This window comes from Osmerus mordax, chromosome 17, assembly GCF_038355195.1.
Source record: "Osmerus mordax isolate fOsmMor3 chromosome 17, fOsmMor3.pri, whole genome shotgun sequence".
NCBI lineage: Eukaryota > Metazoa > Chordata > Actinopteri > Osmeriformes > Osmeridae > Osmerus > Osmerus mordax.
The window spans coordinates 11,937,229-11,962,971 of record NC_090066.1 but is presented as its reverse complement, the minus strand read 5'-3'; the positions used below and the strand labels follow the sequence as shown (position 1 = coordinate 11,962,971).

Sequence of the window (25,743 nt, the reverse complement as noted above, 5' to 3'; positions counted from 1 at the left end):
GTGTTCATTGCCTTAATTCAGTATCACCGGCTGGCCTTGGCTGGTGCTCTAGGGCAGCTATGGGAGGCAGATGAAATGGTGTGTGTGTTCATGCAAGCGCCCGAGGGTCTGTTCCTCCAGCGCAGAGGGGCTCCAGCTGGAGGCGCCGTGTGTTCCCCCCTCTGCACTGTCTGCTCTCTCCATCTCCTCCCCTCCCTCCATCAGTCTGTCTGTCCATTGCAACGACGCTCCACATGTCGCTGGCTCCAGCGTCGGAGGCGAGCGCCGAAATATCCTCCCCACTCTCTAATCTCCGGCAGAAGCGGTGGGACGGCGGGCGCTCCAATCCCGTCTCCATGGTGATGCCAGACTGGCCTGTCGCCTCAGGGCAGGGAGAGAGAGACACAGTGTCATCCTCTGCTGACGAGAGACTATCCCGTGCTCCAGCCCACCTCTCCTCTTCTCCTAGTTTCTGTCGTTCTCTGCCCCTTTTCTTGTGTCCCCTCTCATCATCTCTTCATTCATACTTTTTTGCTATGCATTTACCATGTCTCACTCACTCCCTATTTCATTTTCTCTGATTCCATGTCCCTCTCTCTCTCTATCAGATCCTTCCTTGTGTCCTCCTGTCAACCGGAGCTGTCTCCGACTAGCTCTGTCTCCAACTCATTTCTCTCCTCCTCTCTATTCCCTCCATCTGTCTTCACCAACATTTCCCTGTCGTCCCGGAATCACTCACTTTCTCCTCTTTCCCTCCACCCTTCTCTATCTCTCTCTTCACGGGGGTCTAGTGACATGTTGCTCACAGCATGGTTCTTTCCTGTCTGTCCTACGCTTCAGTCAGACATGCAGTCACAAACACACACACACATAAACAGACTGGCCCCAACCACAGACCCTAAACATCCCTACCTCAACCAAAATTTTATCCTAGCATAGATTCCTTGTCACTTGTAAAAGATTAGTAATTTTTTTCATTCCAAAATTTAAAGGACAGCAGGGGAGGGCTGTTTGTGTTTGCGTCTTGTGTGTCTTTTTCTGACGATAATGCAAGTTTACAAGTAATTTGTCATGGGCGTATCGCACAGCCAGCATGAGTCTCAGAGCAAAAGGAGCTAACAGGAGCATGGGAGGCATGGGAATTAACCAAAGTGGTCCTCTTTTCAGAAAGCTCAAAGCCCGAACGAGAAAGAGAATCCAACACACACATAAAGAGGGGGAGCAAACAGTGAATGATAGAGCATAACAATGTAAGTATAGGGGAAGGAGGACAGTATAGAAAGTAAGGAGTTAGGAGGATCGTGCTGTGGTCTTATGTTCATCTAATTGATAGGGCATAGGTGGCAGCCTTAATCACTGTGTGTGTCTACACGGGAGTGGGTGAGGTCCTGACTGTCATGTTTTATTTTACACCGGGGAACGTCCATTTTGCTTTTGCGCATGTATTACATTTTTCCTTTGTTTGTGTGTGTGTTGTGTGCTCCTCTGTACACGATGTGTGACTCAATGATTTGAGCAATTAACATCAACAACAGTCAATTGAGTACAGTTCAACGATTGGGTGAAATTATTTTCCATGGTACCATTCAGTGATTGTCTTATTCTTTTATCCAGTATATCTAACATTTCTAGTCCTTGAAGACACCATTGAGATGCAGAACATCGTGTGTATTCTGATCTGTGCACACCCCATCCTTACATTATTTATTTGACTTGTATCTTTCCGTAATTTTTTTCCCTTCTTTTTAACTCAGCAGGAAGGTTTAGGCCATGGTATGAGAGAAGTAAAAGGTAAGAGCGGGAGATTAAGTGATGTGGAAGGAGAGAGGGTAACCCTTCCTTTTACAGTCCCTTAAGTACTAGGTATTTACATAGAAAGTAAAGGGTATGTTATGTGTTTTATTGGGTATTACCGATTGGTACCAAGGTGGTAAATACCTAGATAATCCGAAGTATTTACCCATTAACTAAATACTAACGTGCTGGTCATTACTGGGTATGTTTTCTGTATTATTGGGTATTACCGATTGGTACCAAGGTGCTAAATACCTAGATAATTCGAAGTATTTACCCATTAACTAAATACTAACGTGCTGGTCATTACTGGGTATGTTTTCTGTATTATTGGGTATTACCGATTGGTACCAAGGTGGTAAATACCTAGATAATTCGAAGTATTTACCCATTAACTAAATACTAACGTGCTGGTTATTACTGGGTAATTTTCACTGGTCCTAATTAGGTAAAGACAGAAGACAAAAGACAAAAAAGATATATATGGTAAATTATAATGTGTTGTTGGGTAAATACCACTGCTACTAAGTAGGTAAAGACGGCCAAGCTCCAGCAGAATTACGAACAAAATACTCTACTATTACCCTGCAGTCACCTAAGGTTTATGTCGGTAACAGTCCACGTCTAATGAGAAGGTAAGATAGTACTTTACAATAAAATACCTTTTCAGATACATTTATCGATGATGGCCTCATTTACTTGGCTGGTACCTACCTCCGTGGGAAGAGTTTTCCTCTACTGTCATGGTAAATCTTCTTGGATACTGGGTATGTTCTTGCGCATGTTTGGACTATTTACTCAGTAAGTAATCTGAAACTGGACTGTAAAAGGAAGCCGTGTTTGTTTCCATGGTGTTACCAGGCTCTTACCATACCCTTTGTAAGCGAATACCACTTTGTCAACGTTACCCTTAGTATGAATTTGGACTATACGTTCCAAGGCGATACCAGGTAAAACATGGCTATTTACTCAGTAAGCAATCTGAAACTGGACTGTAAAAGGAAGCCGTGTTTGTTTCCACGGTGTTACCAGGCTCTTACCATACCCTTTGTAAGCGAATACCTACGGTGGCCGACATGTGCAAACGCGCTGCAAATTAAGAAAACACATGCAAATAGACAAAACACAAGCAAATTAAGAAAACAATTTCATGAATTTGACAACACATGCGCAGCATTCAGCAAACGCGCTGCAAATACACACAACACAAACAAATACATAAACGCGTTGCAAAAACGAAAGCACGCAAATCAAAAACGCTGCAAATACATAAACGCATTGCAAAAACGAAAGCACGCAAACCAAAAACGCTGCATCCACATAAACGCATTGCAAAAACGAAAGCACGCAAACCAAAAACGCTGCAAATACATAAACGCCTTGCAAAAACGAAAGCACGCAAACAAAAAACGCTGCATCCAGTTTTCACAATGGAAGTTGACCAGGCCTCTAGGCGCAGCGCTAAGTGAAACATCTTGATTTTCGACCCCACGGAGCAAAAGAGAGAGAGCATATGAGAAGTTTGGACCAGCATCGAAGTAAAGAGGCGACATAAAAAGGTTATTTTCATTTTGAAATGCGGCCCTCCTCTTTTACAGTTTTTCAAAAGAGCAACTTCGATTTTGGTCCCATTTTCAAAAGAAACTTCTCATATGTCTCTCTCTCTCGCTCCGTGGGGCCGAAAATCAAGCTGTTCCATTTAGCGCTCCCCCTAGAGGCCTGGACAACTTCTGTAGTTAAAACTGGATGCAGCTTTTTTGGTTTGCGTGCTTTCATTTTTGCTTTCGTTTTTGCAACGCGTTTATGTATTTGCAGCGTTTTTGGTTTGCGTGCTTTCGTTTTTGCAACACGTTTATGTATTTGGTTGTGTTGTGTGTATTTGCAGCGCGTTTGCTGAATGCTGCGCATGTGTTGTCAAATTCATGAAATTGATTTTTTAATTTGCTTGTGTTTTGTCTATTTGCATGTTTTCTTAATTTGCAGCGCGTTTGCACATGTCGGCCACCGTAGGTATTCGCTTACAAAGGGTATGGTAAGAGCCTGGTAACACCATGGAAACAAACACGGCTTCCTTTTACAGTCCAGTTTCAGATTACTTATGGTGCGTGTCCACTGCAGCGACGCGAATCGCTTGCCATCGCTTGCCTTCCCACAGTTCACCACGCTCGGGGGCGTTTCAAACAGATTAATGTAAAATGTAGTTCTCTAAAGTCACTGTTGTAGTTGTCATGGCCAATTGTGCAGACTTGGGTTTACATACTCGCAACATCGATCAAAATACAACTTGTATACAAAATACATAACTGTTTAATAGACATAAACGTTGACATGTGTAAAAAACGTTTTATTATATTACTCAAAGTCTGCTAATCTGTCGATACGATAGGGAGTTCCAGGCGGGCTAGCTAGCTACTGTAGTTACCACAGAACGAAGTTACGTAATGTGACTAGACTGAATTTGAAAGTACAAGCACCAACAACTTCGGCAACCTTGCGCCATGCATCGTTTTTTTATTAACATCTCTGTACGAATACAGAGATGTTAATACAGCTGCTTACCCGGTGTCTTACAACACCGGGTAAGCAGCTACACAAGCAATTATTTTCTCCTCCATTCTGAAACTGAGAGCTAGAAATGTTTACCATGGTTGCTACGTTACGAGAAACAGGAAAACAATCCGATTGGCCATCGCTAGCGAAAATCGCTCCTCATTTGCATCAAGTTGAGAAAATCTCAGCTCGAATCGCTTGAATCGCGTCGCTACCCACAATGCACCACGCAAGTGATTCGCCTGGCTCCATTGAAAATGAATGGAAAACATCGCGTCGCTCGCATCGCGTCGCTGCAGTGGACAATTACCGTTACTGAGTAAATAGCCATGTTTTACCTGGTATCGCCTTGGAACGTATAGTACAAGTTCATACTAAGGGTAACGTTGACAAAGTGGTATTTGCTTTCAAAGGGTATGGTAAGAGCCTGTAACACCATGGAAACAAACACGGCTTCCTTTTACAGTCCAGTTTCAGATTACTTACTGAGTAAATAGTCCAAACATGCGCAAGAACATACCCAGTATCCAAGAAGATTTACCATGACAGTAGAGGAAAACTCTTCCCGCGGAGGTAGGTATACCAGCCAAGTAAATGAGGTCATCATCGATAAATGTATCTGAAAAGGTATTTTATTGTAAAGTACTATCTTACCTTCTCATTAGACGTGAACTGTTACCGACATAAACCTTAGGTAACTGCAGGGTAATAGTAGAGTATTTTGTTCGTAATTCTGCTGGAGCTTGGCCGTCTTTACCTACTTAGTAGCAGTGGTATTTACCCAATAACACATTATAATTTACCATATATATCTTTTTTGTCTTTTGTCTTCTGTCTTTACCTAATTAGGACCAGTGAAAATTACCCAGTAATAACCAGCACGTTAGTATTTAGTTAATGGGTAAATACTTCGAATTATCTAGGTATTTACCACCTTGGTACCAATCGGTAATACCCAATAATACAGAAAACATACCCAGTAATGACCAGCACGTTAGTATTTAGTTAATGGGTAAATACTTCGAATTATCTAGGTATTTACCACCTTGGTACCAATCGGTAATACCCAATAAAACACATAACATACCCTTTACTTTCTATGTAAATACCTAGTACTTAAGGGACTGTAAAAGGAAGGGTTACCGGCATAATGACTGCCTCGGAGGACACTGGCAGGAGAGACAAGTGTCAAACACACACATAAATGACAAAATATAGGTTGTTAGTTGATGTTTTACTTTGGGCATGGTGTTTAGGGAAGTGTGTGTATGTGTGTGCATGCTTGTGCACGTGCCAGCGGGTGCGTAATAGACCCTTTTTTCATTTAGAAAATGAAAATACAAGAAATATCGTGCTCCCCACTGCTCCACATGGAATAATTATGAACGAAGATGCAAAAGACTCCTTAATTAGATTTTTTAATTATTGAAGATTCACTTCTTTTTCTGTAGTGGCCCAATTAAGAAACCTCATCAAAAACTAAAGAGATGGAGAGACCTTCTTCCGCCTCTTCTTCTTGACAGAAAGGGAGTACTTGCTTCTTGTATGATGACTCGTCCTTTGTGATGAAGGGATGGATGGATGGATGGGTGGAGGGAGGGAGGCAAGGGGGATCTCTCTGTTTTTAATTAAAGGGGAGTTTTAATGGAGAGACAGAGGGATGGTTTGGGAGAGGACGAGAAAGAGACAGACTGTGCTAATGATCGTGAAGATATGATGAAGATAGTTTGACCTTCATCTTTCTCATACTACCTTTGCTTTGGAGCGTGTCTTCAAATTTTGCTAGTTAGTCCTGATTGAAAGCAATACATCATTACTTAAATTAACAATTTAAGTAAATGGAAATAGGAAGCCTCAGTTCCTGAAGAAGAATATAGAAAGGGTTATTTTGCTCTCTTTTGGGAGCTAGCTACTGTAGAGTTACTACTAGTGGTGGGTAGTGCTTTTCTTATGAGGCCGAACTTTTGAGTTATTGCTTACTTAACATCAGATTTGCTAAAAGACTCAGTAAGCCTTTGGGTCCTGTCCTCCTCCTCTCCCCTTCTCCCCTCTCCTTTCCTTTTATTTCCACCCACCAATTTCCCCAGTGCCAGCCTACTCCCTGAGGATGAAAAGGAAGTAGCCTGTGAACACATGAGCATTAATAAACGAGGAGTTGGAAAGGAAGGGGGGGGGGGGGGGGGCCTAGTTTAGCATTTGTCACTCTTCTCGTCCGATCCCTTTCTTCTTTTGTCTTTACCCTCCATTCCATGGCTCCCTCTTTCCCTCCCTCTTTATCTCTCATTCTTAAGTGCTGCCAGTCCCTGGCCCTGTAGGTGAGTAAACACCCAGTAATGGTGCAGCGATTAGAAGGGAGCGAGCGAGGGAGGAGGAAAAAGAACGTTTACTGTGTCGTTTCCCTGGAGGGATTTCTCTTTAAATTACCTGTTAAATGGCCTCCAGAGGCATGACTTTAAGTATGTGTGTGTGTGTGTGTGTGTGTGTGTGTGTGTGTGTGTGTGTGTGCGGTTTGGAGGGATGGCCTGCCTTTTTCTGGGTAATGGCCCCAGGGCATGTGGCTTTGCATTAAAACTGAATTAGACTGTCCATATGTCCTCTTATTTGCCCCCTTTCTCCACATCTCTATTTCTCAGCCAGATCAGTCAACGAGTGGTCACAATCACTGTTGACCACATTTAGACCACACTGACTTCTCATACCAGATTGGAAAGGCTGTGATGCTCATCCAACAAGGAGCAGGAGTGACAGTTCTCTCTTCCCCTGTATCATCACACATTGTACTATGACAAGCAAGCCAACCACATACTTCCAACGGGGGTCGGTTTCTCCATCAAGTTATACACAGCACAACCCACCAGAAATGTGCAGATTTGTGCTGTTCTGGAGAAGTTTGTGTGTGCGGGTGTTTGTAGGTGTTTATGTGTGTTGGGTTGGGGATGGAAGGGGAGGGGAAGACTGGAGAACTTGTCTTCGTCTTTTCTTCTTTCCCTTTCTTTTTTTTTCCTCTGTCTCTCCACTGGAAAACTTTGAAATAATTTGTGTCTCGTGGGTTTTTACACATTCTAATTTCCAACTAAATGGGACATCTGTTTGAGAAAAGGAAGATTGCCATGGTTGCCAAGGCAACTATCACTTGGAAGGCGGGGAGAAAAAGAAGTCCAACAGCTTTTATGGACGGAATTAGACTTTAGTGGATGTAGTAACGCACATAATCCCTGCAAGACAAAAAGAACCAAGACGTGCTTTTCTTTATTTCTCTCTCTCTTCCCTTTTACTTAAGCTATCCTCCCTGATCTATTTTCTTCCTTATCTTCCTTCCCACTCTCTCTCCCTGCAGAATCATCAGAAATAAAGCTAGATGCATCACTGTGAGATCTGCCACCAATTAGATAGGAGGAGAAGTTCCCTCTGCTGTTTGAGCCCCCCCACCTCACCAACTCATCCTCCGTGGTAATTGGTCATTATTCAGAACAGGAAAAGGGACAAATGTGCCTCCCCAGGGCCTCTAAGTGCTAGTTAAATGGGAATTCATTATGTGTGCGCTAACAGTGCTGAGTGAACAGTGCGGGACAGTGCTGCCTACCCCGCCAATAGAAAATGTCACCAGCGCCTGTCTAGACACAACCAGGCAGAGAGGAGGATTGGGGAACACTTGTTGTCTACAAGTGAGCCTAGTGAGACCCCATGGGAGATAATGGTGGTGTTGAGACACACACAGGAGATGACAGTCAGGGCACGTCTACCGTATGTCAAAGTCACAGGTCATTCTCCTTCTCTCACTCCCACCTTTTGGAGAACACACCACTCGTTAGGCACCTCCATATGACACAGCTCTAACACACCTGCTCCATGGTGACACACACAAACATAAACATACAGGACTGTCGGCTTTCCTCCACCTGCTCTGACAAGGGAGGCTTAGGGGATGTCAAAACCTGGTGTGCCACACAAGCAAAAACACACACACACATCCATAGAGAGGCTCACTCACTCAACCTCCTCTGTTTGTTTTTATGCCAATCTGCATGCCAGCCTACCTCCCTGCTGGCACTATGTCTGTCAGCCAGTCTCTCTCATCTCTCCTCCTCTCTCACACCTCTCCCTCTTCTCCTACAAAAGAAAAGCTCGGTGGAAGACATCTTCCTTTACATTCTGTTGTAGCAGCGTCGTCGCCACAATGTGTTCAATGTGCCTGAGGGAGAGAGTGCAAGCCCACTCTGGTGGGAGCTCATTATCGTTGGGTATGAAGTTGTCTGTCAAGACCCAGAAGATCTGTCACCCCCCCCACACACACACACACAACACCCGAGTCTCCCACTGAACATTCTGGGAGGGGTGTGTGGGGAGGGGTAAGAGTGTGGGATAAGATGGCGGTGGGTTGAAGGGGGCGGGGTGTTGGGAGTTCTGTCAAGCATCGGTTCTCCTGGAGAATGCACCTCGGTGTTGTGGTGGTGTATCGATGCATCATGGAGCACTGGTGCACCTTGAGATGTCGAAAATATCTAAGGTCCTAATCAGGCCTCGAAATTTCCTTTTTTCTTGGTAGCACTGGTAATCCCAACTTTAAAAAGTTAGGAGCACCAGCAAAATTTTTAGGAGCACCCACCCAAAATGTTCATGATGTCTTTTCAGCTCTTCATATTTAGAGCACAAGTTAGCTCCCTGGCACATGACAATGGAGCGCAGTGACAAGGAGTGATTGACCGCTATTTTTAACTAAAATCTGCATTAAAGTTGAGAACGTAAAGTTTAACTGGTTATGTAACGTTGGATAGAACAGTATACTGGTCACTGTATCAGCTCACAGCAGGCACATCCTGTGCAGTAGGTAAATTATCAAGCGTTTTGTAAAGAAATTAAAACAGGTTGCACCATTACGATTATTTGATTACATCACAAATGCTCCCAAATATGTTTTGAGGTCGCACAGATACAATTTCAAGAGCATATGCAACCAAAATGCTCGCAATTTCAAGCCCTGCTAATCCTCCTAACCCCCCTAGCATTCTCTCAAATAGGTTGTAGGCTACTAGATTTAAACTGTACTGGATATTCATTCTTCTGACTTTCTTTAATGTGTTGTATTGACACAAAAAAATTCTCATGTATGACATCAAGCATAAGGTGTCTATTATGCAGTAGGCCTAAAAGAAAGATTGGATATCATCACAGCTACCAGAGGTCTGGGCTGTCTTTGTGTTCTTTTGTGTGGTTGATAACTGTCCTCAAAGCAATCAAAATAGAGTAAGGGGGGAAAGATGTGGCTTGGAGAGGAAAAGCAAAAAAGGGTGGAGATGAGTTTGTCTTGTCTGACACCAAACTTGATTACGGAGCATCATCTCTGGGCAAGAAAGAGAGAAAAAGCAAAAGAGAGTGACGGAGGAGAGTGGAACAAGAGGCATTCGTCTATTTGTCTGTCACAAACCTTCCATGCCAGAGTCCCTCTCTTCATTCTTTCTCTTATTCCGCTATTGCTCTTCTCTGTTTCTGTCTCTGATGTTAGTCTCTCACATTTCTTTCTTTGTCTTTGCATTTCTCTTTTCTTCCCGCTCCTTTACGAGGCACAAAACTCTGCTTGTGTTTTATTCAAGATAGAAAACAACAGACTTCAGGGACACTGAGACCGGCCAGGTGTGTATGTGTGTGATTAACACAGGGCGTATGGCATGATGTATTTCAGTAAAGCAAAACAAAGTATCCTGGGAAGGGAATGTGTTTGAAGGAGCGAGGGATGAGGAGGTAGAGAGAGAGAGGGACGGACAGGTGGATCAATGTGAGAAGGATGACACACACAGGTGGTTGCGTGTGTGCATGCATGAGTGTGGATCTTTGTGCATGTTTGTGTCCATTGACTTATTTTAGGGGCAGGTGCCAGCTCGGTTTGATGAGAGACTTCAGATTACATTCAGATATATTCAGCTGTAAAATATGTGCAGGGTAATAAATGCAACATTTGAGTGTTGTTCATTAATGTGTGCGTGTTTCAGTCAACATGACTACGTGTCGGGTGTGATTCTGTGAATACCAAAGGAGCACAGCTGTGGGGAGACTGTCTGCTACTGAGAAGAGGAACTCGTGTTTCTTTTGACTCTACACAAGGAGCACCCTCTGTACCCTCTCCCACTGTGTGTTAATGTCCTGGTTCCTCTCACTGTTTTAGTGATGAGTCTTGCTGTGTGTGTGTGTGTTTGTGCGTGTGTGTGTATCGGATGGGCAGATGTCCTTGCACTCTGTCACACAGATGGGCTCTGTGATGCCACACTTGCCTTGTCCAGCGCTTGCAAGATGGATGGACACACCCAACTGAGTCTACTGCTGTATAGGTTTGGTGTATATTTGTGTGTGTGTGTGCAAGATAAAACATGGCGAGGTATGTACAAACATGCTGCATTGAGGTAAATGCGCAGACTGCCTGTCGCGGGAACTGAAAATCGCAAATTGCGCTTTTCCGTGTAATGCATATGCATTCACAGGAGGGTCAAGGGGAAAGTGGGAGTTTCCCATAAAGAGATGGGAGGGGATGAGTAAAGTGCGCCTAATTATGTATTCCGCAGTATGTACAAAAAACGCCTGTGAAAGTGCGCCTCTTAAAAGCAGGTTTAAACCTGGATGCAGGTGGGTTCCCTCGCTTATGCCTCCTGGTGAAATGACAGCAGTAATCCGAGCAAGACGAAGACATAGGCCGAGGAGACGATCTGAAAGGATTTTTGCCACATGGATCAGACTTTTTCAGTTGAGTGAACACAAAATCATTACGTGTTACAGATTAAGCAGCGATGCAATATTACAGTTACTGGAATTTTCGCGGTTTTGAATTTGGTGGCTGATCCATGATAGAAAGAGAGAAGGAGGCCCATTCAATTGCGTGTTTAAATGCTCGCAATTTACAGTATAGTGGGCGGAGAAAGGCGCTGATTACCCGATGGACTGCAGGTTTCGTAAATACAACGTAAACTGAAGTATTACAGCGTGCGCAATCTGCAGGTTGGACATGGCGCTAATAACGCTACGTTTGCAAATGTACATACATGAGGCCCTGTGTGTATAAGCCTGGGGCAGGCTCCGGCTGGTACACCCAGTGAGTGTGTTGTGTGGATCATAGCACCCTGCTAGTCAGTCACCTAATCCCACACCCACCCAGTGCTTTGAAGATCCCCCACTGTGCTCACCACTCGCCTGCAATTAAACCATTACAGAGCCATACTAACACACACACACATACTCTGTCTCTCTCTCTCACACACACACACACGCACACACACACACAAAGGCAGCAGAAGAGGTGGGAGGAGAGTGGCAATGTTGCCTGATTTCCCAGAGGTTAACAAAGTGTTGCCCAAATGGGTTCAATGGTGCATGGTTTATGTGCCTGAGTATGTCTGCTTCCCTGTGTGTCTGTATGTATATGTGTGTGTCTGTGTTAATGTCTGTGTGTGCCTGCGTGCGTGTGTGTGTGTGTATGCCAATGTTCCTCGATCCCCTTCTCCACCTGCTGGGTGTTACATAAGTCACGCTGTGGGCCAACATGGTCTCAATCTGCCTCTCTGCATAGAAAGGTGGGGGTGACAGGGAGACACAGAGAGGTAGGGGTGACAGAGAGACACAAAGGGTTGGGGTGACAGAGAGACACAGAGAGGTGGGGGCTATTAGAGATACACAGAGAGGTGGGGGTGACAGGGAGACACAAAGAGGTGGGTTGACAGGGAGACACAGACAGGTGGGGGTGACAGAGAGACACAGAGAGGTTGGGGTGACAGAGAGACACAAAAAGGTGGGGGTGACAGAGAAACACAGAGAGGTGGAGGTGACAGAGAGATACAGAAAGGTGGGGGTGACAGAGAGACACAGAGAGGTGGGCGTGACAGTGAAAGACAGAGAGAGGTGGGGGTGACAGTGAGGACAGAGAGGTGGGAGTGACAGAGAGACACAGAAAAACACAGAGAGGTGGAGGTGACAGAGAGATACAGAAAGACACAAAGAGGTGGGGGTGACAGTGAAAGACAGAGAGGTGGGAGTGACAGAGAGACAAAGAGAAACACAGAGAGGTGGAGGTGACAGAGAGATACAGAAAGGTGGGGGTGACAGAGAGACACAAAGAGTTGGGGTGACAGAGAGACACAGAGAGGTGGGGGTGACAGAGATACACAGAGAGGTGGGGGTGACAGAGAGACACAAAGAGGTGGGGGTGACAGATAAACAAAGAGAGGTGTAGGTGACAGAGATGTGAATTTATAGGAAATAAAAAGGAAAGACAGATGAAGGTGGTGTACACACATGTACATAAACACACACATGCTGACAGTGAGAGGGCTGCTTGAGGCTGGGCTCTGTCACAACTCTAATCCTCGGAGTTGGATATACTCTGCCTTCCAGCTTCTCTCTCCCTGCTATCTCCCCCATCCCTCTTCACTTCTCTCTCTCTTCTTCCTCCCTTACAATCTCTCTCTCTCTCTCTCTCTCTCTGTCCCCTGTCTTGTTTTCTTTACCTTCATCTCTCTCTATCCTCTCTTTCTTTTCCCTGTCCCTCATCTCTCTGTTTCCCTTTGCCTCCCCCACCCCCTTCCCTCTCGGATGTCCTGCTGTGAGGATCAGTCTTGCTGGGCTGACTGGCTCGTGTGTGTGGTAGTCTGTGATTAAACATCAAAGTCCACACATGGATCATTGTGTGCGGCAGGGAGAATAGAATGGCGGGGTGCAGAGAAAAGTTTGAAGTCCGAATTAATCATTGAAAACAGAGAGAAACGTATTTTTCTGTAACATACAAAACACAGCGCTCTTTTCCCACTTGGCGCCTCGCCACTTTAAGTGGGCGGACCAAGTTAATCTCTGACATGCTCGTTCTGTACCACCATGGGTTGTGCGTGTGCGTAAATGTCAGTGTCTATTAAGTTATAATATAACTGTCACATTTTCATATTATAATCCAATTGTGTGGCTGTAGAAACTGAATTACGCATTCTAGAGAGTCTATACAGTAGGGTGGTTCACGTACCTCACAACTCCTTTGAAAACTGTCTTCCAAAATTCCAGAAACAGACTACCCAGGGCTGACCTGTTTCACCTGGCCTTGGGGGCCAATGATGGAGAACGGAGTGCGAAGTTCCTTGATGACACCCTCGCCCCTTTTAATTGAATTGAGTTGTTAACAAGGTTATAGTGGCAAAAGGTAGTGATGGGGAGGGGGAAGGAGGAGTAGCTGGGCACATGCACACTGGTCCATTCCGAGCACTAACTGATTGGTGCTCCTTTACCTATGTTTTTCTTAAGGTTGTTAGACAACAGTAGTTTTTAATCAACTCTGTCTGAGTGAAACGTGTCTGTGCAGCATTCACTTTGGCATGAGCTTTCAATGGACCACACGCTCACACACATTCATACACTTTCTATCTCTCTGTTTCTCTCAGTACTAAACTAGACATCAGAGTGCCTTAATTTAGAAATACTCGCAGACCACTTTTTTATCCACACTGTGGGGCCACCCTTTCTCTTTTCCATATCCCAATTCCTCTTTTCTTTGTTTCAAGTTTACTCAAACACACACTTTATCACCCAGTTAGTGTCACAAAATCACTGTGTGTGTACAGTCGTGGCTAAAAGTATTGGCAGTAACACATTTTGTGTTTTGCAAAGTTTCATGGTTCAGTATTTGTGGATACATTTTTCATGTGTTCTCTATGGAATACTAATATTGAAAACAAAACAGTAGCACACATTTCATAGTTTTTAAAAGCTTTTATTGTCAAAAACATTAAATATATGCAAATAATATTTTACATTAATCAATCTGCTCTTAAAATCCAATCAGAATGATAGAGTGATTTCACCTAACTAGAACTAGTTCGCACTTTCCCATGTGCTGATGATATGACAGTGAAATTATGTTAGCAGTCATTTTATGCCAGGGCCCAAAAACTGTGAAATGTGGGTTTTTGTGATACATTTATTTTTCCATCTGAACACTCTGCACAATAATTGAGTAACAATGTGAATCAACACCACTGAATCAGCAAATTTAGCTTTTGCTGAACACAAAATGTATGTCACTGCCAATACTTTTGTCCTCGACTGTAAATATTTAATTTACATAAACATAAAATGTAATGTAAGTTTTATATGTATACGTTTTATATATTACGTGTATATTTACGTTTCATATTTAATACAAACTTAATGTAAAATCAAAAAATATTTAGATTTTTTTTCATATGCTTTTGCTATGCATGTGGATCCGCCCAGTGATTGAGTGGTGTAATACAAACATCTGTTTCCTGCTTTCGAAAAGAACACAACAATCAACACATCAAGCCTTGGACATTATCTAAATCTTTAATATGCATGGAACGTTCTCTTCCCTACCTTAATGAAAATCACTTGCATTATTCTAATCCCTTCACTGACAAAAGTCTTATTTAGAGAGCAGAGATATTATCCTCAGTATTACATCCAGTTAGTCTTGGGTTTACCTAGCAAACAGGAGATGGGATTCCTGGAAGTTACAGTGATTCAACTTTGAGAGATTATCTTTAGTTTTAATTAGTATGTGATCAGAATAATACATAAAAAATACAGACATGGAAGGTTTTATCCAATCACGATATAGATGTTGATGCTGATAATCAAAAGCTGATGCAAGCAGAAATGCATGCATACTATTGGGTATACTATTATACCCATATACAGGACGTGTATACTCTATATAGGTATATACTTGTATATATTTATATATATATATATAGGTATATAAATTTATTCATTTAGCAGATGCTTTTATCCAAAGCGACTTCCAAGAGAGAGCTTTACAAAAGTCCATAGGTCACTGATCATAACAACGAGCCCCAAAACATTGCGAGTAGCCAAACATGAAGCATACATTGTGAAAAGCAAATAAGTGCCAATGGGAAGAACCATAAGAGCATGTAGTTAAACAAGTTACAAATTAAACAACATGAACCTCAAAAGTGGAAGAGTGTACCTGTTGAAGAAGCAAGCAACACTAATATAATATAATTCACAGCGAGTACAAGAGGTTAAGTCAGTTACAGCTAACCAACAAGAGCAACAAGTCCCTCAGTAAGAGTCATTTTGTTCCTGGAGGAAGCTAACATCAGGTCCAGCAAATCATTCCTAAGTACCGTTGTACTTCCAGAACAAGTGCGTCTTAAGCCTTTTCTTGAAGGTGGGGAGACAGTCAGTGTCTCTGATGGAGGTGGGGAGGTGATTTCACCATTGGGGGGCAACATATATACACCTAATATATATGTATGTGTATTATAATACATGTTTGTGTATTATAATATATAATATTTGAATCTCATTGAGATTCAAATATTAGGTGGGAATTGAAAGCATCAATGGAGATTTGCAGTTCATCTCATTTTAATTGAGAGATCCATGTTAAGGTGGACATGAATATTTCAGATGGCCTATTAATATTATTATGCCCATTTAAGTTTTAACTTTAAAATTCACAGTGTAAGTGATTGATATCGCATTCATGGGAAACTTTGGACGTTTCATAACAACTCTTTAGACTTGTGTCCCGACATGATGGAATTCTTATCAAATAGAATTCTGCTGAAATGGCCATTTCCCATAATCCATCACCCTTTCTCCTTGACTTGCTAAATCTGCAAACACAAGGGGTGACCAAAACAGTAGATGTATCCTTTATCTGCATGACAGAACAACACACGTAAACCAAATGAAGTGTAAGTCTGTGTGTAGGTGCTGGCGTACATTTGATTTACCACCTGTATCTCTTGAGTCATGCCCTGTATTTCTTTCTATCGCCCCTTAAGTCTTGGACAATAACAGCCCAAACAGAAACATAGACCCCCTCTCCCTCTCTCTCTCTCTCTCTCTCTCTCTCTCTCTCTCTCTCTCTCTCTCTCTCTCTCTCTCTCTCTCTCTCTCTCTCTCTCTCTCTCTCTCTCTCTCTCTCTCTCTCAGACACACACACAGACACACAAAGACAGGAAATTATTCAAAAAGCCTCCATCTGACATTCCACTGAGCTCTAAAGTGTGGAATGACGATAAAGTTGGCGTTTCAAACGACTGCGCACGGCAAATTAAAAAAAGCCGGCGGCTCGTGGACTTCTGCGGGTGCGTGTGGCAAGGCTCGTGGCAGCGGGAGGGGTAGATGGATCTCAGTACAGATTGTTAGTGACATGTTAATTTCTCCACCGTCAGTCAGACCAGAGGCATCGCCATCAAGGGGAAGTAAGGAACACATGCCCCAGCCGTTAAGTCCCTCTCTCCTTCATCTCTTCTCCCACCCACCCCCCCACCCCTCATAGCACTGTGAAGCTGCCTGCATGATCAAGACCACGTTCACTTTTTAACGCTTCTTTACTTTAGCTCTCCTTCTTGTGCGTCTCTAAAGCTCTGTTTGATTACATCTTGCCACCTTGTGCTAAACAACTGCAGTTTGGGAACCTCAAAACATAGCTTCTTGCCCTTAAAGGTGTGCGTTTATCTTTGAAAGGGGCCGAGCTGTGTCTGTGTTTGGGGAACATGACAGGTTGGGTCAGGGGTTGTGAGATACCATTGACTCTAGACCTTATTCCCTTAACACCTGTGGCCAAGTGGAACCGCAACCTTTCTATCCTCCTTTACTAGGAACATCATTGATTTGGTGACAAAAGAATTGGCACAAGCTGGAGGGAGGAGAACTCATCGAATCCACATTGCTCAAAGCCTTAGAAGCAAGAAATTATGGTTTGATTTGTACTATCCTTCCTCCTCTTCAATGCAACGACTGGAAATGTGCAATGCTACACAGTGTATACAATCATTGTTTAACCAAATTAGTGATATTACACAATTATGGAGGTAATGAAGGTTGTGGTTCCACAGGGCTACAGAACAAGGGGGTTAACAAATGCAATGATATTTTAGGAAAAATGTGTCTATCTCTGCCTATAGTTAGATGCTAAACCTTCTGAATGTACAGTGGGTTCTAATAAGGAGCCAAGTGTCAAGCTAGACACAATCATTCATTCTACGATCCCTATTGTACCCCTTTCTCTCACTGTATCTCTTTTTCTCAATTTCTTTGTCTCACTCAATCTTTATCTGTCTCTCTCTCTCTCTCTCTCTCTGAGGCAGGCAGCCGTGGTACTTTGGCTGGGGCTTCAACCTGCCCAGAGGTCAGGCTCTTTTAGACAAGTGGAACCAGATCCCTGACTCCACCGACATCCTGGTCACACACTGCCCTCCACTGGGTGAGTCACTCACTGCAGCCGTCACTGTTCACTCACTCTCTGTCTCGCTCTTTCCTTTTCTCTCTCTGTCTGTCTCTCTCGCACACACAAACACAGATTTTTTATTTATTTTATGTATGAGTGTATCAGACCATTGCTTCACAATGTTGCATTGTGAATGCGATGCATGTTATAAATACATTTCTACTTGTACATACACATCCAGATCATACACATGAACACATGCATAGACACACCAAATGCATATACACACACCACACCCTGACACACACACGCACTTTCACACCTCATCTCCTGCTGCAGCTGGGATGCTCAGGCGAGTGTGTGTGATTGAAGATCTGAGGCTGCGTCTCGCCTCTAAACACAGAGACCTATTTTCCCTTCAGTTTAGCCAAGTGTCTCTAGCTATCTCTTCGTAAGCCACCAGCATATGGACTGGCTACAGCAGGCTACTAATGCATGCATGAGAGAGGCAGAGAGAAGGGGGTGGGTGGAGTGAGGGGGGGGGGGGGTGAGGAGGAGAAGTATGGAGAAAGAAAGCGAGATAGTACAAGAGACAAAGGGAGTGATAAACAGTTGGGAGTGAAAGGAGTATATGTGATAGAGTCCAGGAGAAAAACTGGAATGCAGTCTGAAAGCAGAGAGTAAAGTAAAGAGAAGAGAACGAGAGGAAAGAATCGTGAAAGAGTGAAGGATAGAGATACATCTTTCTCACAGTGTCTTCATGGACTGCAATGAAGTGATGGATTTAAGGCAGAGCAGAATAAATATATCCCCTTCATACAGTTCAAGGCACAAAGTGACACGGCATGGACAGGAAGTAGACCCACTGGCATCAACATGGTGCAGATTATACCACCTCGCCCATAACTAAACAAAAGCATTGGAAAGCTAGGAATAGCTGAAACAATTGTGTTGTTATTTGATAGTCACAGAAATGTTATAAATCTTCAAGAAATGTAGGGGGCTCTTTGCACTTGTATTCCACCTAAAAACACTACAGTGTAAGACTAATGCCTATGAAACAGACACATTGTTGACGATGGAGAGATTAACACACTGTCCTTGTTTCTGTGATGTGGGGGGGTTGTACATTTACATTTAGTCACTTAGCAAACGCTCTTATCCAGAGCGACTTACAGTAAGTACAGAGACATTCCCCCCGAGGCAAGTAGGGTGAAGTGCCTTGCCCAAGGACACAACGTCATTTGGCACAGCCGGGAATCGAACCGGTCACCTTCAGATTACGAACCCGACTCCCTAACCGCTCAGCCACCTGACTCCCAAAGTCAGCCACCTGACTCCCTTGTATTGATTCAGTACTCCCATCCCTCCCAATAAATCACTCTCCCTCTTTCTCATCCACAACACACACTGTACTGGAGTGGTGTGTCGGGTGTGTGTGTTGGGTGCGTTTGTACTTCATCTCTATTCTCCACTTCACTGCTGGAGTGGAAATGGAAGAGCTTTAGAGCAGTTTTTACGATCTACCTGTAAATTTGCAGCATGTGTGGTTTGGTGCTGAATGTCTGATCGGTGTATGTGTGTGTGTGTAGGCTTTCTAGACTGGGTTCCTAAGAAGATGCAGCGTGTGGGCTGTATGGAGCTGCTCAACACTGTCCAGAGAAGAGTACAGCCCAAGCTCCACGTGTTTGGACACATTCATGAAGGTAGATCAAACTCACACAGTTGTCCTGTATAGTAGTTCAATCAGGAGAGACCTGGGATGAGTAAAGTGATGTTTATTTATAGAACAATAAATGTACTACAAGTGTTTGGAGCTTAGACCCCATGGAAAATTAAATGATCAAAGGGCGTCTGCCCCGTATCTGAAGAGGAATCCCCCACGGAGTCCAGACACTGGTGGTGGTGGCGGCAGCCGACGACCCAGCCAGAGGAGCCGGAACGAAGTCACCGGGTGGCGACCGGGAGGTAGAGGGTCGCGCACTTTGGTAGCATTGACAAATTAAACAGCGAGAAACACGTATTTAAAAGGCACGGCATCATTATGATAGGCTGGCAAGCGGGGAAAGTTCTGTCACCGCTAATCGATTGCCTACGAAAACCCAGATGACAGCCCGACATGAGAAAGAGGGAAAGGAGAGAACATTCATAGCGGAGGGAGTGAATAATGAAGCATTATCGTGTGAGCCCGAGTGCAGGGTTCGGTCTTGCCTGACTGAACGTGCGTTATCATTTGTGTGATTTCATCCAAGTGAGGGAAAGGGAGCTAAGTTGTCAGACCCTCTACTTGGGATAAGGGCGGCTTTTTGTGGGGTTAGCAGGTCAGGCAGGTTCCCTGGAGCACCAGGACCCTGTAGGAGCGGACCAGATTAGAAACTAGATCATATTCACTCAGGAAAACCCAGCCTGCTTTAATCTTGCTTTTGAATGTGATTTGCAATTAATTTGGATTCATTGGAAATTTAGTGCATCTGAAAAGTATTCACAGCGATTCCCTTTTTCCTAATTTTATGTTACAGCCTTTTGTTTTGGGCATTTTTCCCATTTCTTCTTTGCAGGACCTCTCAAACGCCATCAGGTTGAATGGGGAGTGTCGGTGCACAGCCATTTTCAGATCTCTCCAGAGATGTTCAATTGGGTTCAAAAGTCTGGCCTCTGGCTGGGCCACTCAAGGACATTCATTCTGAGTTGTCTGGAAGCCACTCCTTTTTTATCTTGGCTGTGTGCTTAGTGTTGTTGTCCTGTTGGAAGCGGAACCTTCGCCCCAGTCTGAGATCCAGAGGAAGAGTCCATTGCTGCACTCATCTTTCCCTTGATCCTGACTAGTCTCCAAGTTCCTGCCGCTAAAAAACATCCACACAGCATGATGCTGCAACCTCCATGCTTCTCTGTTACTGTAGGGATGGTATTGGCTAGGTGATGAGCGGTGCACGTTTTACTCCAGACATGACGCTTGGCATTCAGGCCAAATAGTTAAATCTTTGTTTCATCAGACCAAAGAATTTTGTTTCTCATGGTCTGAGAGTACTTCAGGTGCCTTTTGGAAAACTCCAGGCGGGCTGTCATGTGCCTTTTACTGAGGAGTGGCTTCCGTCTGGCCACTCTACCATACAGGCCTGATTGGTGGAGTGCTGCAGAGATGGTTGTCCTTCTGGAAGTTTCTCCTCTGTTCGCAGAGCAACGCTGGAGCTCTGTCAGAGTGACTATCAGGTTCTTGGTCACCTCCCTGAATAAGGCCCTTCTATCCCGATCGCTCAGTTTGGCCGGGCAGCCAACTCTAGGAAGTCCTGCTGGTTCCAAACTCCAAACTTCCAAACTGATGGAGGCCACTGTGTTCATTGGGACCTTCAATGCTGCACAAATAATTTGGTATCCTTCCCCAGATTTGTGCTTTGATACAATCCTGTCTTGGAGGTCTACAGACAATTCCTTGGACTTACATTTACATGTATTCATTTAGCAGACACTTTTAACCAAAGCGACTTCCAAGAGAGAGCTTTACAAAAGTGCATAGGTCACTGATCATAACAACAAGATAGCCACAAACATTGCGGGTAGCCAAAACATGAAGCACACATTGTGAAAAACCAATTAAGTGCCAAAGGCCATAACCACAAGAGCATGTAGATAAACAAGTTACAATTAAACAACATGAACCTCAAAAGTGCAAGAGTGTACCTGTAGAAAAAGCAAGCAACAATAATATATTTCACAGCGAGTACAAGAATTTTTATTCAGTTACAACTAACCAACAAGAGCAACAAGTCTCTCAATAACAGTCATTTGTGATCCTGGAGGAAACTAACATCAGGTCCAGAAAATAATTCCCAATTACCGTTGTACTCCCGGAACTTGAGCCTTTTCTTGAAGGTGGGGAGACAGTCAGTGTCTCTGATGGAGGTAGGGAGTTGATTCCACCATTGGGAGGACTTCATGGCATGAACTATCATTTTGATGCAGCTAATTTGTGAGGAATCTTAGAATAAGATATTGCACATTTAACAAGATGTATGATAGATGAAACAACATACCTTATTTTCCGGACTATAAGTCACACTTTTTTTCATAGTTTGGCTGGTCCTGCGACTTATATTCAGGTGCGACTTATATATCAAAATATATATAATTTAACATGTATTTAAATGTTAATTCATACTGACTGACCTGAACCAACAAGTTCAACGGATTCAGTGATGTGGAATAAGATCGGGAGCTTGGTGAACTAGCTTACCGGTAACTTGCTTATTGGACTCGCTAGCTTGTTATGTTAATTTAGCCTATTCAGCCTCCCAGGTATGTTCTTTATGCTATTGTGTAGCTGAATAACTGTTAATGTGTTACGTTAACGTACCGAACACCTATTCAGCCTGTTGTTCTGTGTGCTATTGTGTAGTTGAATAACTTGCCTTTCCAGATTAAATGTCTGTTCTTGGTCTTGGATTTTGTGAAATACATTTCTAAATAAATGTGACTTATAGTCCAGTGCGACTTATACATGTTTTTTTCCTCTTCATGACGCATTTTTTGACTGATGCGACATATACTCCGGAGCGACTTATAGTCCGAAAAATACGGTACATATTGTAGATCAATACAATTAGATAAAAATGTGTGCAAAACATTTATCATTCCTTCTATTTCTCTACAGGTTATGGCATGATGACTGACGGCACCACCAGCTATATCAATGCCTCAGCCTGCACTGTCAACTTCCAGCCCATGAACCCGCCCATCATCTTTGATCTGCCCAACCCAAGGACCACATGACTGGAGAAGGCCCGCCTCCAGAACCACACTTCCAATCAGGAGACAGCAGGTGGACACAGATGAGGGGATGCGGGCAGGATTTCAGTACTGTATATATTTCACAATGGCCAAGTACACACAATGTGTGTGTGCGTGTCTGTTTGTGTGTGTGTGGCACCACTGGCACATGTACAGTATTGAGGAATGGCCATGGCCAATGCCAATCCTTCTTTGGCATCTATCCTTTTTTATTTTCCATGTGCTATCATTTTCACATCTTTTTCCCCACAATGGATCAGACCCACAGACAAACAGACAGAAAGACAGTTCTGAAGAGGCCTCAGCTGTAAGCCTGTCTCCCGCTCTGCTCTCCTACTGCACTGACAATCGAACTGGGTACCCAGTCAGCCAGCCAGCCAGGCCAACTCTTCCTCCCCCTGTTAGAAGTGGTTGCGGCCCCCCTACTGTGCAATGCTGGTAGATCTGTAGAGTTTGGTCTTACCATATGTCTAGTGGAGATCTTATTGTATTTGGTGTATTTGGATGACTCAACCTCTCACCATTCACTCCTACTTTCCACACTGACTATCAAGGGTTAACGGATGCCCAAAGGTTTTAATGGTTACATCCACCCCCAGAGCGAGTCAATGACAGGGAAGTAAACTAATGCTAAGATGAATTACTAACAAATGTCTATCTCAATCTCTTTTACTCTCTTTATACCACAAAACTCTCTTGTACAATTTTGGCTTTCTGTCTGTTTCTGTCATTCTGAGGCTTGAGGTTCGGTATGTGTGTGTTTAATTGTGAATGCATATTTGTGTGTAAGTGAGATCAAAGTATCTGTGTGAGGGCAGCAGGAGGTCTCTAACATGGTCTGTGTGTGAGTGTCAAACGTGTTGACACTGCTCCCATGGGCCTCAGAAATCTCAGTAAGCCTCTTAATCAGGGGAGGAGAGAAATACAGTCTCTCTCTTCCCCTCTTCACCTAATTTTCCTCTCCTCTTTTCTTCCCCTCTGCTCTATTACTCTCTCAAAGTATCCTCTGGTTTCCTCCTTCAGCTTACTTTCTTCCCCTCCATCCATCCGGCACTGTAAATAATTCAGCTTAGCCTTCCTCTGACTCTGGACAAAATCATCTCAAGGTCATGGTGGAATGTTGGGATGAGTAGTCGAGAATTAGGTCCAACGTATCAGATACACAAAAGTGCTGCTTCCCACTCTCTTACTCCTGCCCTGTGGTACTTTACCTGAGAAAAGATGGATTATCAGAAGAAACTTTCACCAATCTTTGGGATGTGGGCCAAGTCATGGACTGTAATGGGGTAACAATACTTCATCTTAAATGGTAAATAAAAAAGGTAAATGTATTTCAAAGTTTACATGTAGTGTTGCCATGCTTAAAAAAATAGTTCATTGCAAAAAAAAAAGGCTGTGTAAATTTTTTGTTGTTATTTTTAGGTTTTATGTGTTTCTCAGTACTGTAAATGTGTATATTACCTGCACTCTGACACAGTTCATCCCCACAAAACACTTATACACTTGAACCCTGGTGGGTTCAAATAGTTATCTGAGTTCAATTGGTGTCTTTTGCAAGCACTTCTGAACATGAGACCTGAAACCTCTGTTTGACTCAAAGAGGGGTTAGCATAGCATCACAAGTCTACATCCCTCTTTGATTTATGTAGTCATGGATTACAGTAACACACCCACCTCCCATCCACCGGCTACAGTTGACTCCCATCTCAATCGTATTCACTGGTAGTCTAGGAAGTCCCCCACCCATGTATTGCTGATCATTAGAGGACTCACAGGAAATCTTTGTCAGTAGAAAGCATAGACTGAACCACTCCTCTTATTCTGCATATCACAACATAATACGCAGTGTTGCTTTACTATATGTCTGCATGTGGAGGTGATGTTAATATGCTTTCTGTTTCTCTACAGTGTTTCCCCTAGGTTTACAGCTTTGGGGGAGGGGGGGCGGCGGCGGTGGGTGGTTGGCAGTGACCATGTAGAGACAGAAATGACATGCCGTCGTGTGTAGTGGAAAAATTCTAGTGGCACTGTATAGATTTGAATAGTCAAGAGATGGCGGTTTCAATAAATGTATTTAGCTTGTACAAATTAAGAATTAACAAAGTACTTTGTGATCAGTCATAACGAAGGAGGTGCTAGCCACAGATCGTTCGCAAGAGTGATGAAAAACAACCCTAAAACCCTGCCTTATATAAACTTTAGATCAAATGGTTCTTCTGATGGTCAATCCATCAATGTAGCAAACTCTGTGATTGGTCAGCACTGCTCAGTGACAGTTTGACTCCATACCAAGTGTCCCACAGTTCTTTGATGTGGCATCTCTCCCCAAACCAGTAGATAGTAAAGCCACAGGAGTTCACCAGTCAAATGGTCAACTGTCCTTTGTGTGGACATCTTCAAACAAGTATTTAATTAACCCCACCCATGCAACAGGAAGGGTCAGAGCAGCTTGATCAGTTCATCTATCTTAAACTGCTCCCTCAGATCACAATAACAATACAATTCATCCTCCCCAGGTGTCATAAACTGCAAATGGCATCTCTACCAAATGGAGTTGATTCAACATTCATTGTATCAAGCTTCTTAACCAACTTTAAACTTCTCTTAAAACACTGTATTGTAAATTTCCACCACACGTGTAAATAAGATAAATAGCATAAGGCCATCTAGTTTGTTTAATAAAAGAGCAAGCTATAGACCTGTTGTATAGGAAAGGTAACCTTAAATGACTTATTTTGTGATCTGGCGCTATATATAAAAAAATATATAGGCCCCCTATATATATAAAAAAAAAAAGATTTATTTGTAATTATTATTAACTTGACCTTCCAGAGGGTGCCGTTGGAGGGGCGGGGCACCCCCCTAATATAATGGTAGGGGAAACACTGCTCTAACAGAAAGCATCCACACAAGAGAGGAGGGTAATAATTACTGTATTTAAAAGTAATGTGTTCTTGATAAAGGGACATGTCTGTATGGTTGCATGTAAGTGTGTTTGTGTATGTGTGCGTGACAGAGCATGTGGGAAAGTGTTAAGCCCTAAGGACGAAAAAGGAAATGTATTTGTTGATGAAATAGGCAAAAGGAGAGAGTGTCTTTCGTTACTGAGTGCAAAATGTCTTTGTTAGTCTGTTCTGATTTTTTTCTTCTGAGATTATAATGTTTTACAAAGTATGCCTCAATAGCTGTGGTTTGTTATCTTTGAGAACTCTTCTGTTCCCCTGTTGTCTTCTGTATTCTTGGTTCTTGTCTCAGGGCATGCCATTAATAACTACCTGCTACTCTGAAGACAATTGACTTTGTACATTGCAACTATTGTTTTGGGGGATTTATCTATGGGACTTTTCCATTCTATGATGTGTACCATTTTCTAATCTATGAAACAGAAATGACAAAATGAAAGACAGCTGTAAAGTTTTAAATACCTTTCTCAAAACTTAATTATT

At 43.3% G+C, this 25,743-nt stretch overlaps 1 protein-coding gene across 1 annotated transcript in view; it reads left to right on the top strand.

Annotated features, from left to right (window-relative positions):
* Positions 1-22,279, top strand: part of mpped1 (metallophosphoesterase domain containing 1) — a 45,517-nt gene extending 23,238 nt beyond the window's left edge. Inside the window, exons 4-6 of the mRNA XM_067254649.1 lie at positions 17,433-17,548; positions 19,105-19,218; positions 22,161-22,279. Of these exons, the coding sequence (XP_067110750.1) occupies positions 17,433-17,548; positions 19,105-19,218; positions 22,161-22,279 (349 nt within the window). The remainder of the gene's footprint in view (positions 1-17,432; positions 17,549-19,104; positions 19,219-22,160) is intronic.
* The last annotated feature ends 3,464 nt before the right edge of the window (positions 22,280-25,743 follow it).